General features: G+C 40.5%; 1 protein-coding gene across 1 annotated transcript in view; it reads right to left on the reverse strand.

The window, feature by feature from the left end:
• The window catches only part of psme4b (proteasome activator subunit 4b), a 47,018-nt gene that overhangs the window by 32,988 nt on the left and 1,081 nt on the right, over positions 1 to 12,949 (reverse strand). The window contains exons 2-13 of the mRNA XM_005471420.4: positions 12,770 to 12,910; positions 10,523 to 10,639; positions 8,020 to 8,064; positions 7,675 to 7,824; positions 6,943 to 7,006; positions 6,339 to 6,413; positions 6,096 to 6,218; positions 5,906 to 5,998; positions 5,528 to 5,706; positions 3,855 to 3,941; positions 1,767 to 1,953; positions 1,292 to 1,381 (exon numbers count right to left, since the gene is read on the reverse strand). Coding sequence (XP_005471477.1) covers positions 1,292 to 1,381; positions 1,767 to 1,953; positions 3,855 to 3,941; positions 5,528 to 5,706; positions 5,906 to 5,998; positions 6,096 to 6,218; positions 6,339 to 6,413; positions 6,943 to 7,006; positions 7,675 to 7,824; positions 8,020 to 8,064; positions 10,523 to 10,639; positions 12,770 to 12,910 — 1,351 coding nt within the window. The remainder of the gene's footprint in view (positions 1 to 1,291; positions 1,382 to 1,766; positions 1,954 to 3,854; positions 3,942 to 5,527; positions 5,707 to 5,905; positions 5,999 to 6,095; positions 6,219 to 6,338; positions 6,414 to 6,942; positions 7,007 to 7,674; positions 7,825 to 8,019; positions 8,065 to 10,522; positions 10,640 to 12,769; positions 12,911 to 12,949) is intronic.

The following is a 12,949-nucleotide window of genomic DNA, read 5'->3' on the forward strand; positions in this document are numbered from 1 at the left end:
GTCATAATTGCCGTGCAATGTTGGTGAAGCATCCAAACATATGCTGAGGCTAATACGCCCTTTAAACAATGGGCTGACTGCTTAGTGCACTGCAGTAAACTGGTCTAATAATGGTGCAAACTCACAGCTCACCAGTTAATTTGCTCATTAATGCAGTTATCTAGTTATCAGCCAATCACATGGCTACAACTCGGTATATTTAGGCTTGTAGATATGACCAACATGACCGGCGGACGTCCAAGCTGAGCATCAGAATGGGGAAGAAAGGTGATGGTGACATGGTTGTTGGTGCAAGACAGACTGCTCTGAGTATTTTAAGAAATTGCTGCTCTACTGGGATTTTCCCAAGTAAGGGTTTAGAGAAAATGGTCCAAAAAAGATAAAATATTCAGTGAGAATCAGTTCTCTGGGTGAAAATACCTTATTGATACCAGAGGTCTGAGGGAAATATCCACATTTGGAGCTGACAGGAAGGGAAAAGTAATTTTAAAGAGTGCTCGTTACAGCCAAGATATTCAGAAGAGCATCTCTGAATGCATGTCGAAATGTAAAGTAAATGAGTTGCAGCAGCAGAAGACTAGAAGAGTAGGTCCTACTCTGGTCAGCTGTGAACAGGCAAGTGAGGCTGCAACCAGGAATAGGGTCACCAAAATTGGATTAGGAAAGATGCTGCCTGGTCTGATGAGTCTTGATTTCTGCTGTAATACCATGGCCATGCCATGACGACTAAAGGTGATTCTGGAGGTGAAAGTGGGTCCAATCCAGCAGTAGAAAGGTGTATGATGAGTTTGGGGAGTGTCTCTTCACTTATTCAGTATTTCTATTTTTGTGCTAAGCACAGTAATGAAATGTTTAATATCACAACATGGACATAATACTCAAACCCATGGTTTAGGTATTCCTAAAATAACAGTAGACCATTTTTGCTTTTGGACAAAATCAAGCTACAACGTTGCAACAGAAAAAAACCAACAGAAACATATTGACGAACGTCATATGGATCCTCCAAATATTGTAATTCAGTGTAGAAAGGGAAAGTTTTTTCTTCTTCTTTTACTTCTTCTCTTATAAAATAATTGTTGTCTAATTCTGTTAAAATCCCAAAGGTTTAACTTCTAATTGTAGGCGGTTTAAGTGCTGTAGTGGATGCCAATTTATCCCAGAGTTTTAAGAGTAAATGCCAAAAGCACAAGATAGCCCCGAGTTACAAAAACTTTTGGCTCATCAATATGTGATTTTAGACTCTCCATTATGTTTAGTTAATCTTTGTTAATGTGTATCATGTGCATACCTCTGTGAGATCATTGCGCTGGGAGGGAGCAGACGAACAATCCACTAAAGGCACCAGAGTGGTGAAGGTGGTGATGAACTGGAACGTTATCTGGACAGAGAGACACAGCAGGTGCAACTGATCAATTTACATCATCTGACATGATCACGCTGCATGTTAAATACCTCACCAGATGTCGCTGCAATAACTTTTTCAAACGTACTAATTTATTCTGGTGTGATGGATTAATATAGTCTGAAGAAAATGAGCACACTAGAAGAGGGAACCAATCCATTTTACAATTCAAGCAGAAACTGAAGACTGAACCGCATTAATTGCAAAGTTCTTCAAACCGAGCTATTCATTCCACTTTCAGGAATTATTAATTGGACAGACCTGAATATGCAACAAAAAAGGGAATTTAATCAGTGAGAGCTGCATTGTCTACTTGTCTAACAATTCTTCTTCATTACTCATCAACGCATCAATTACTCACCATACACTTGCTAAAGTCATTGGGGTCCACGCCTGGCAGAGAGCCCATAAGCAGTGGGAGCACGTGCGCACGGCCCTCTGGGTAACGGTTGTTAGGGGAAACAAGACTGCGAGCCATCCCAATCATGCAGCTGAGGGTGGCAGTGAGGGTGTGCGGCTCAGTCAGGGTCTCCATTGCTGCATAGGTTCTGTTGTACGTGAGACACAAGGATGACAAATAATACAAAAAGAGTTTGGATAAAAGGGACAGTGCATGTTGAGTTTCTAAATAAAAGTGTACATTAATTATTATTAATTTTGATTTTTGTGTAAAGTGACAGTGCATTTTAATGGACATCAGTATAAAAATATGAAATATGAGATAGATATATTTTGCTAGGAAAATGGGAAATAGTAATTTACTGAAACCTTCAAAGCTCTTCTTTAGATGTTGGCTGCTATTTGTTATGTCAGTTATACCATGATGATCCCACACTGCTACAATAATACTGAAGTTCAGGCTCTGGGGGCCAATCTATGACTGATAGTATTCTGATTGTGTGTTTTTTTAATTCACTGTATCCACTTTCTACTTTTCACTGCACTGGCAGTGTGTTTGGCATTATCGTCATGAAAATAAAAATGCAGCTGTTGCCACTTAGATGCTTTCTAGTATTAAATAGTATTATTTAAATTATTAAAATCTCACTGTTTTTTTCTGAATTCATATTTACATGAGTTTCACGAGATCTCCTACACCACTAGTGGAAACCCCAAACCACGACAGAGCCTCCACTGTGTGACAGATGGCTAAATTTAGCTAAATATAGCTAAAGATTTAAACTAGAAAAATTCATTCATAAGATTTGGTGCCACTGATTTTCAGTCCAATTCTTCTGTAATTTCACATCCCTCAACTTTTTCTTCCTGTTTCACTTCCTTAAGAATGGCTTCACGGGGTGGCTGTAGCTCAGGTGGTAGAGCAGGTCCGCCACCAATCAGACGGTCGGTGGTTCGATCCCAGGCTGCCTCCTGGCTCCATGCCAAATATCCTTGGGCAAGATACTAACCCCATGTTTGCCTACTGGTGGTGGTCAGAGGGCCCAGTGGCGCCAGTGTCCGGCAGCCTCGCCTCTGTCAGTGCGCCCCAGGGCAGCTGTGGCTCCAATGTAGCGCTTTGGGGTCCTTAGGGACTGAGTAAAGCGCTATACCTACAGGCCATTTACCATTTCTCGACAGCCACCCGTCCATTGAGATCATTAGTAATGAAGCTTTAGTCAGTGGATCAACTGGAGGTCTGTAGCAGCTCAGCTGCTGGATTTTTTCCCTTATTTCTTAAGGACATGATTTTCAGATACTGCCCATCTTATGCAGACAGTTTATTAGGTGTGCCACTTCTGCCCCTGTCCTCCATTTGTCCAGTTTCCTCAAATTTTTTAAGGATACACTGCACACACTGCACACCACACATATGCCGTTTTCAGCTAACAGCACTTTGCAAACACATTTTTGTGTCAAAATCATTTCTGATTTTGCACCTTTTTATCATTTTTTGAAGAATCAACCAAAGAAATGGGAACAAATTTTTAAAAACAAAATATTCCACTGAAAAATGGTTACAGTAGGTACAAAGACTGGACTGAAAAAGGAGAGAAAAAGCAATTTTTAAAGACTTTCAGAAGGCCTGAAGAATGACTGCTCAACACCACTCAACAAAATATCTAAAACTAAGGGGTAGGTCAACAGTTTTGCACACATCAATTTGGATATCATATAAAAAGATGTTTCTATCTAAATATTGAATAATGATCCAGAGTTAAGATTTTCTATATTATCATGCATCTAGCAAGCAGTATTTATAACTAATACTGCCAATACTGCTTAATTTCACAAATCAAAACAAATGTAACGTCAAACAGTTTCCTATGTAAATAACTTTTTTTCCCAACATTATACTTTCCTTTTATATTCACTAAAACTTAGACAGCACATCAAAGTCAGGCAAAGAATGATAAAAAGCAGCAAAAAAATCATTAATATTAATGATGTTACACCAGCATGTTTTTGACAGTACATCAAAAGGCTTGATGGCTGATATCCATATACTTACTTCTCAAGAACAGGTGGTATGACAAGCTCTGGTGTGAGGAGAGCCAGGTTCTGAAGAGCGTACGCTGCATCTGTACTGTCAGTTTTACTGCAAATCACCAGGAGAGGGCAGATGAACAGTCTGCACATGCAATGCAGCGACAACAACAACAACAACACACGTAGACAGCTAATCACAGATGACCTGTCTTTGTCCAGATTAGGCAGAGGCCGAGGATGCGAAGCGACTGAACTCATTAGCGAGACACAGCAGTTAGATAACTGGCAGGCAATTATTCAGATGGTGTGTTTGTTGGCTGTTTACATAGTTACAACCCAGGGAACATTGATATGATGACTTGAGACACCAAAGCAAACACAATATGACTCATGAATTTGTAACACCTTTTGTCTTAAGCCAGTTTTAACCTTGATGTTTGGAGGTTTTAGGGATCCAAAGGCTGACCTGCCGATCTTCATATTAGCTGGACACTTTTGGTAGCTGTGATATTCGAAACAAAAGCAATGTTATCATCGAGGCAAAAAGGATAGTTGGAAGATCTATTCTATTCCAAATCTATTTGTGAACCTGAATTTTGGCTCAAAAAAATAAAAGAAAGTCTGGAGAAATTCTGGTCATTAAACTCCGGTGAGCAAGACCGTTAATTGGCTCAAACTATGCAACAGACTGCTCACACCAACACCCACAACGACACCTATGGTAACTATTTCTGCATGAGTGGATATCATTTCTATCGGCCTTCCCACACAGGGTCGCTTGCACTGTCTTTGTTTTAAATGTCATGTTACAAACTATTTTTACAGAGTGGCTCTACCTAACATCTAATATAATCACTATTTATTCTTTGTGGGGGGGCTTTTCATTAATGCTCATTTGTTTGTTTCCGCTGTTTTGACTTTTTTTGCTCATAATTTCCTGTTGTACTATTTGTTTGGTGCTTTTTTCGTACGCTTGGCTTTAAAAGCCGCTCGTGTTGTTTTGCTGTGTTTCATGTTCATAGCAATTAGCACAGCTTGATTATTTTCTCGCTTGCTTAATGATAGGAAGTTAATATTTTGTTAGTGTAGTGATCCAGCTGTTGGGAGAAAAAATGTCCAGATTTATGGAGAAGTCACTGTATAAGCTTATCAAGTCAAGTCAAAATTAGGAACAGCATGTGAGTGTGTGTATTGGTATGCCTGTATTTACATCTGTACTGTAGCCCTATGCATGCACACATGTATGTATCACAAGTGAACTGTGTAGAAAAGCAGTTTAAAGGGGACCCATTATGCTTTTCCTTTTTTTCTGTCATTTTTACATCATTACAGATGTTCCTATTTAACATAGTCAAAGTTTCAAACACTGAGGTAAGCACATGTAGTCCCTGGGAACCAGTGGCTTGGACTTCAGACTACTCTAAACATCCACTTTCATACAGCTCTTTTCAGTTCTTGTCTCTCTTTGAAGCCCCACCTACTTGCTGTTCTTTTGGCTGTAAGGGGCAGCCAATCAGAAGAAGGCATTTAAGCCAAAACAGCTTGTTTCAGACAGTGGATGAACTGAGGGGCAGAACCAAGCTCCAGTATAAGAAAATAGGGATCATTTTGAATAATGAATAAAACAATGCTAGTGACAGTAATAGCTCCTATTTAAAGCCTTCATTTGGGCTAACAGCCACCAGAGTGCAGTACCTGAACATAGCCAGAAGGGCGGCTCCAGTGAGACTGCGGGTGAACTCCTGCAGATCGGCATCTGTTAACTGTTGATGCTCAGGGACCAGTGTGATCCAGCAAGGGGAAGCGTGGCGTTCCCGGTGCACACGGCGCACAACGCTCGCTGGAAGACGCTGAAGCAGCCTCATCAGTCGAGACTGCGTACACACATTAGACATAAGAATTATCACCCAGAGCCACATTCACACAGTCTGCTGTGAGCAGATCTGAGATTTCCTTCTGTTATTAATCTGCTGTGTAAAGAGAGCCAGCCAAGTCCTGAATGACAGGCGATAAATCAAATGAGGAACCGAAGATGGAGTTGCACATGCATGCGAGTGAGAAGAAGAGGCTTACCTGCCAGCGACCGTGATTGGATGGATGGTAGAAGGACGCAATGCTGTTGAAGAGGCAGGTCAGCTCTTTCTGTGCAGGGTTTCCTGGTCCACCCTGCAGGGGTATATAAAAGAGCAAAATAATCAGCTGCAATGAAATGTAAATGTTTTTTTCTTACAGATTTTGCCAGGAAAATCTAAAGACTGCGTACCAGAAGTGCTGTCACCCACAACACTATGTATCCAATGTCATAGGAGTTGGTAAGATACCGAGGCGACACCATCTGACTGACCCCAACTGGAAGGTTCAGACTTCGCAGGATCCTGGTGAAGATCTATCCAGACATGCACATACACAAACAATAGTTCCACTGCTCTCACACAGCCCAGGAGTTCCCAGTAAAACACATTTACGGGAACACTTGTATACACACATAATTCTGCTAATGACTCACTGTGGGAATATAAGGGGTCCAGTCCACGTAGCCTATGTTATCATTGGCAAGGCGAGCAAACAGGTTCACTAAGTGCTGTAAGAGAACATTAGGCAAACATTCACTGTGAGGACAAAGGATGTTTCCACAAGTGAAATGTGTCATCAAAAAAAATGGAAAAAAAGGAGATGAGATGGTGAAGAAGAGAGAAGGAAAGCCAGGCCGCTGTGGCCCATGAGGCTGAGTTGAAGCCAAAATGGAAAATCTTATCTACGTGCTGAGTGGAAACTGACAATCCTTTAACAACATTTCAATCATCGCCATCGGGAAATGTAGAAATCTGTGTCATTTGGAATTACTCTTCACTTTTAGAAAAATGGAAAGCTGTATGATCCATCACACAATAAATTAAAAATCTTTTTAAAAATCTGCCGCTTGGTGTGACAGATTTAAGAAGAAATTTGAGAGGTGGAATTTTCATTAATTTTGACTTCGCTGTGGCTTAAAGAATTCCACTTTCAAGCCAGTGAACAGTTTTTAAAACTAAGTGTCAAATGATTTCAGAAAGAGCAAAAAGTGCCTGAGGTATTGAACGCATGTGTGTGTGTGTGTGTTTGTGTCTTACCCCTTCCCAGCTTGGCTGATTTTGCAACGACATCCAAAGATTCATTAATTCATCAAACCACAACCTGAAAACACACACATATGAAGAAAACAGACCATTACACTCACACCCAATGACACATACACCTGAGGCTTTATCCCCCTCATCAATCTCAGGTTCCCCAAAATATGAACTCATTCGCTCCCCTCTATATTCTGGATGAGAAAGAGAAAAAAAAACTGAAGTGGAAAAATAGAGTATTAAAGATGATGTATTGTGGAAACTGTGCAGAAAGTACTTATGAATCCAAGAATAAATCCAGACAAATAGTTTGCAAAGGAGTGAATGAACTAAAGAATGCACTGAAGGCTTTGAAGAGGCTTGGTAGCTGGAACATGACCGTGAAGAGTGCAGAGAAAGAGGGGCAAAGATTTTCCAAAAAAAGCAAAATATTAGCAAAACAAAGAGAGCAAGGAAGCACTGCTGATGCAAGAGGAACACTATTCATTAAAGCTCCCAGGAGCAAAGGTGTAAATGCTTACAGAGCCTGAAAATGTGGCTATACATGACTCTTAAGGCAATGCATTTTGAACATTACAAGAAAAAGCCAAATCCCTTAAATGCTGAGATTTCCTAACAAGTTAAACATATTGTACCTCTTTCTGTACCCTTTGTGTCAGCTCTGGCTCTGACAAGCTGTACTTGGAGGATAACACTGTTTCAAACCAGAGCCATTCAAGTTGGCCCACTTACTGGAAGCCCTGGCTGTGTTCCTCCGGGGGCATGATGGTAGGCAGGAACAGCTCCATGTTGCTGATGGCCTTCTGCATGACCACGTCAAACACACACAGCAGGGGGCGCCACTCATCCAGCATCTCTTTGGTGGATGATGCAGGGAAATACCTAAGAAAAATCATTAAAAGATACGCAGAAACACACATATAGCAAAGACAGACATGAGCACAAATAGATGCAGACAAGCAAAGATGGCTGAAGGTGCAAATATACACACTGATCTACAGTACATCGCTCAACTGAAGATCAAAGCAGCACATTATCTGCTGCCCAAATTACGTGATCACAGAGGATGAGACTTACAGTCTGCAGCTTTTGATCAAAGCTTTCAAAATGTGGTCCACGGAGCTGCAAATAAGCACAGAGAGGAGGTGTGAGCGTGTGCGTGTGTCTTAGCTATGCTGTGAGATCCACATGTCCTCATCACGAATAAACAAACCTTCAACATTCAGACCACAACTCAGATTTGTACCAGCTGTGACTGCATGGCTGGTATTGTTTTCTCTTTATGAGTTTGTGTGTGACTGTGTGTATCTGGCAACAGATTATGTCACACACACAACAGCATCGCAACCAGGCAATACACAGTAACAAAACATAACAGGTATGTACATAACATCCAAACAAAGCCTCACTTTGGTGATGGGTGTGGTCATAGTGCGGTCTGATTACAAGTCAGTACTTTTTCCAAGCCATAAAACAGAACCCAAATCCAAATATAAAATATTTCAAACAGTAAAGCAGGAAGACCTTTGATGGTGATTACACAGCTGCAAGTTTCCAGTGCGGCCACTGGGTGAATTATAAGGAGTGATACTGCTTTTTAATGGAATGCAATATCCACTCCTGAGACACTTAATTCTTTGTGGTAAAGATTTAACAAGGTGCTGGAAAAATTCTTCAGAGATTTCGGTCCATATTAACATGATAGTATCACACAGCCGCTGTGGATTTGTCGACTGCACATCCGTGATGTGAATCTCTTGCTCCACATCCCAAAGGTGCTCTATTGGATTGAGTTCAGGGACTGTCACGTTCAAGAAGCCAGTTTAAGAGGATTTGAGCTTTGTGACATGGCATATTATCCTGCTGGAAGCAGCCAAGATGGGCTACACTATGGTCACAAAGGGAAGGACATGGTCAGCAACAATACTCAAACAGGCTGTGGTGTCTCATCGATCCCCAGTCGGTACTAAGGGGCCCAAAGTGTGCCAAGAAAACATCCTCCACAACATTATATCACCATTCTGCTCTCTATATGACACAGGGCAGAATGGATCCATGCTTTCTTTTTTTTTATGCCACCTGAATGTTGCATCAGAAACTGCGACTCGTCAGATTAGGCAACATTTTCCCAATCTTCTGTTGTCCAACTTTGGTGAGCCTGTGCAAATGTAGAGTGACATTGGGTGTGGTCTTCTGTTGCTATAGCTCATGTGGGTTGATGTGATGTGCCTTCAGAGATTCTCTTGTGCATGCAAGAGAATGCATTTTCAACCAGAGAATTGCCATTCACTGTCTTTTTTCTCTTTTTCAGACCGTTCTCTGGAAACCTCAGAGATGAGTTTGTGGGAAAATCCCAGTAGATCAGCGGTTTCTGAAATACTCAGACCAAGCCATCTGGCAACACCAACCATGCCAGTTTCTAAGTCATTTTTATCACCTTTCTTCCCCATTCTGATGCTTGGTTTGAACCTCAGCAGACTGTACATGCCTAAATAGATCGAGCTGCTGCCATTGGATTACCTGATTAGATAATTGGTGTTAAAGAGCAGTTGAAGATGTGTACCTATCAAAGTGGCCAGTTAGTAACCGGTGCAAATGGAGTGAAAAGCCTTGGCTACAGTCTATGTTCTTTAGGAAAGGTTTCCTCATGTCAACCACACAAGGATGTTACTGGTCCAGCACAATACCTCAGTAAAACAACTGTGATGCTGGTAGGTACTGTAGTTATGATCAGTGTAGTCTATTAATGTCGAACATATACCTGTAGGCCAGAAACCACAAAGAGTCTAATGTGGCCCACTGGATGATTTTGCAGAGTGTAAAAAGCACAGATATGGAAGATATCATAATAGGATTGTCACTGTATGGATGTTTATCATGAGAATAGTTCTCTGAAGTGTTAATGTCAAAACTGGAGGGTCGAAGTCTGTTGACTTTTGTAGGCTTACTACCAAAAAAATTAAGAATTACACATTGCCTACAACACTACACTGGTTAAATCAAGTGGTTTAACTTACAGTAGTCTTTGTTTGTAACTACAACAAACTGTTCAGTGTGTACTTGCAGTTCTTGAGAAAGGGAAAAAATATTTTTTAATAGGTGATTATGAAAAGGTTTTAGGAGCCTGGCCAATGTGGGATAATCTTGAGCTGGAAGAAGCCGGTTGCCTAAAATGAGTTTGATACCTTCGGTTCAGAGAGCCCAGCAAGCTGTTTCTCATTGTTTCTACTCCCTCACCCTTTTTCCCAGTCATGGATTAGGCCTAGTCCTAGACTAAAGGAGAAATACAATGAAGATCTCATTTGAAAAAAAGTATTTATTCTAGGATTAGGCATAATCCATGTCTCAGAAACTGAGCCTTTGAGTTTGCCGGTTTGCTGGTTTTGTGTTTACTGTTGTAAGTAGCTTCATATTTAACACACAGACATGAAAGTGGCATCAATCTTCTCATGTCATTTTTGGCAGGAAAGAAAGCAGGTTTCCTACTGTGTACGCATTCTTCCTTAATTCAAAACACATATCTTGATTCTAAACTTTACCATATGTCACAACAGCTACAATTAAATATAAAGCTTCATACTTAGGGAACCAGATGAGCCCAAGGTGCTCGGTTTTGGAGTAGAAGACCCTCTCGTAGAGATCATAGAGCGGCCGCCACGGCAGCTGGAGGTCATCCCTTGATAGAAGTTCTTTCTTCCTGTTTGAAAAAGAAGTCCGTTATCAGCTGTCTGGCCTATTTATAATGCTTTTACAAGGGTCCTGGTAGGTTATTAGATATTTAAGCCTTTGAAAACTCTCTAATAATAATAATGTTATATTGAAGTGAAAGACTACAGGGTGTCTGAAAGAGTCTGTAATCGTGGAGAAAATGAGTCACTGCCTCACAGGCTGCACTCAGCATGATAACTGCCATCTTATTGGCATGTGTGCAAACACAACGCTGTGATTCTTTGTATTCAATAATGCATAACTGGACTGACAGCAGCAGGCATTAGTAATTTGCAGGCGTAGATTCACTTGGTATAAAATACTCATGATCCAACATTCATAACACTCTCCACTGAGAAAAAAATTAGACATGTTTAAGATCTAGCAGTGGGCATAATTGGCTTTCTGCAGGCTAACCATGCATTGACTTTACTTTTTGTTGTTTTCTTTTAAACACCTTGTTAAGCTTTTAGATTGCACAGTAATGGTGTGCCCCTTATGAGAACTCTAAGCTTAAAAAGGAGCCGTTTTTTTAATCCTCCTGAGAACTTCCACTTTGCTCTCTTTGTGCTTTTGTATTACTTTGCTCTTTGTAAAATCACAGTTTTTAAGGGATTGAACCTCAGAAATAGGTTGAGAGTCTGTGCAGTTGAGAATATGCATGATTTCCACAACCTCTAAATCCTCCCCACTTATTCATCTAACAACTATGGAACAAACTCTCAGTTGGGAGATGTGAAAAATGAAGGAAAGAAAAGACAATCGGGAAAATGACGGCGAAATCCAAAAGATGAGAAAAAAAAAGCAGCCTTTTGAGACCTGATGCTCATCTCTCAGCTTTGAAACCTGGCACTTCATATACGCTTAGCCCAGATCTTTCTCTTTTCATCTAATGGAAAACACTCAGACAAATGACGTCTACATTAAGAGGCTGTTTTGTGATGGATGTGAAAATCCTGAAAACAACTGGTGACAAATTGGAAGTGATTAATGTGACCGTCTTGGAGAAAACCCTACAGTCGCTGGAGAAGTGACAAATCTGATCTGAGAGACAAAAGCATCGCTTAAAGAGTAATAAATGTTAAGCCAGCATGCTTTATTGTCCCTTGTACTTACTTTCAGAGTGTCTGATTGAGTGCATTTGTGCGTGTAAGGACATTTACACTTCTGCTCTATGGTTGTAAGGTATTAACACAATATACCAACCAAGTATCAACATTTTACGCTACTTTAAACTTCCACTTGACATTTCAGAGGATTATCTGGTATTTATTGGTATCTGGGAAACACATAAGAGCAAAGGAGATGTTTAGCTGAGATCCTTTGTTCTGTTTCATACCATTTATTGACAAAGGGCAGATTTAACTTCTATATTTTAAGTTCAAATTTGTGATTTTAAACCCAATGGGTGAAAATTTTGAGCTTATTTATCATTATTTATTTTTTAATAATTGATTTGTGATTCAGGTTCAGGCTCAGACACAGATGCAGCATTTTCTAAAATGATTTGATTTGATTTTTTCCCCCCCTCGGCTCTGCAAATGCTTTGACTCATCAAATGACTGTGTTACAAATGGCATACAAGTAAGTGCAAAATTTCACTTTAACATGTCACACCCCTTATGGCGCAGTGATGTTTACCAATCGTACGGCTTTCTGTTCTCATTTTACTAAAACAAAGAAAAATAGAGGATCATGCAGAGGAGTTAAGCTTTCTCCTCAGCGTGATGGTGGCTTTCATTGCCATAAAAATGCTGTACAATACTTATCATATGGAGTATATGTATTTCTGGCATGTTTTATCATGTTTGTTTTACTGTGCAGCATTGCATCTATTCTTCTTTCCATCTAGGCCCTGAAACTCGTCTTCCCATGCATTGCATTGAAAAATGATCTTTTTTTCAGATGCAATTTGTAAGTGCCATTACACACGAGTTGCCTCCTAATACGTGTTCATGGAGGCAAAAGGTCTGTCGACAGTTAAATTCATCATAACTCTTTTAATTTCAAACCAATATTCAGCTCGTGGTATTTTTTCTGAGAGGATTTTATGATTTGCCATGACCCCCCCACCCCAACATCCCCATTTAAATTTGTGTACATTTGTGTTCACACCCACTTGAGAAGCTGAATGAGCAGCCTGGCATAGCTCTGCATCATGTGTGGCTCCAGGTTTGGGAGCGTGACCAACTCATAGAGCAGCTTGATGAAGAGGATGTGGTCATCTTTGCTGAACCTGCGGCCGTACAGCTTTAGAAACCTAAGGGTGAGAGGGGACACTGAGCGAACAGACGATCAC

Source organism: Oreochromis niloticus, linkage group LG8, assembly GCF_001858045.2.
Source record: "Oreochromis niloticus isolate F11D_XX linkage group LG8, O_niloticus_UMD_NMBU, whole genome shotgun sequence".
In the NCBI taxonomy this organism is placed as follows: Eukaryota; Metazoa; Chordata; class Actinopteri; order Cichliformes; family Cichlidae; genus Oreochromis; species Oreochromis niloticus.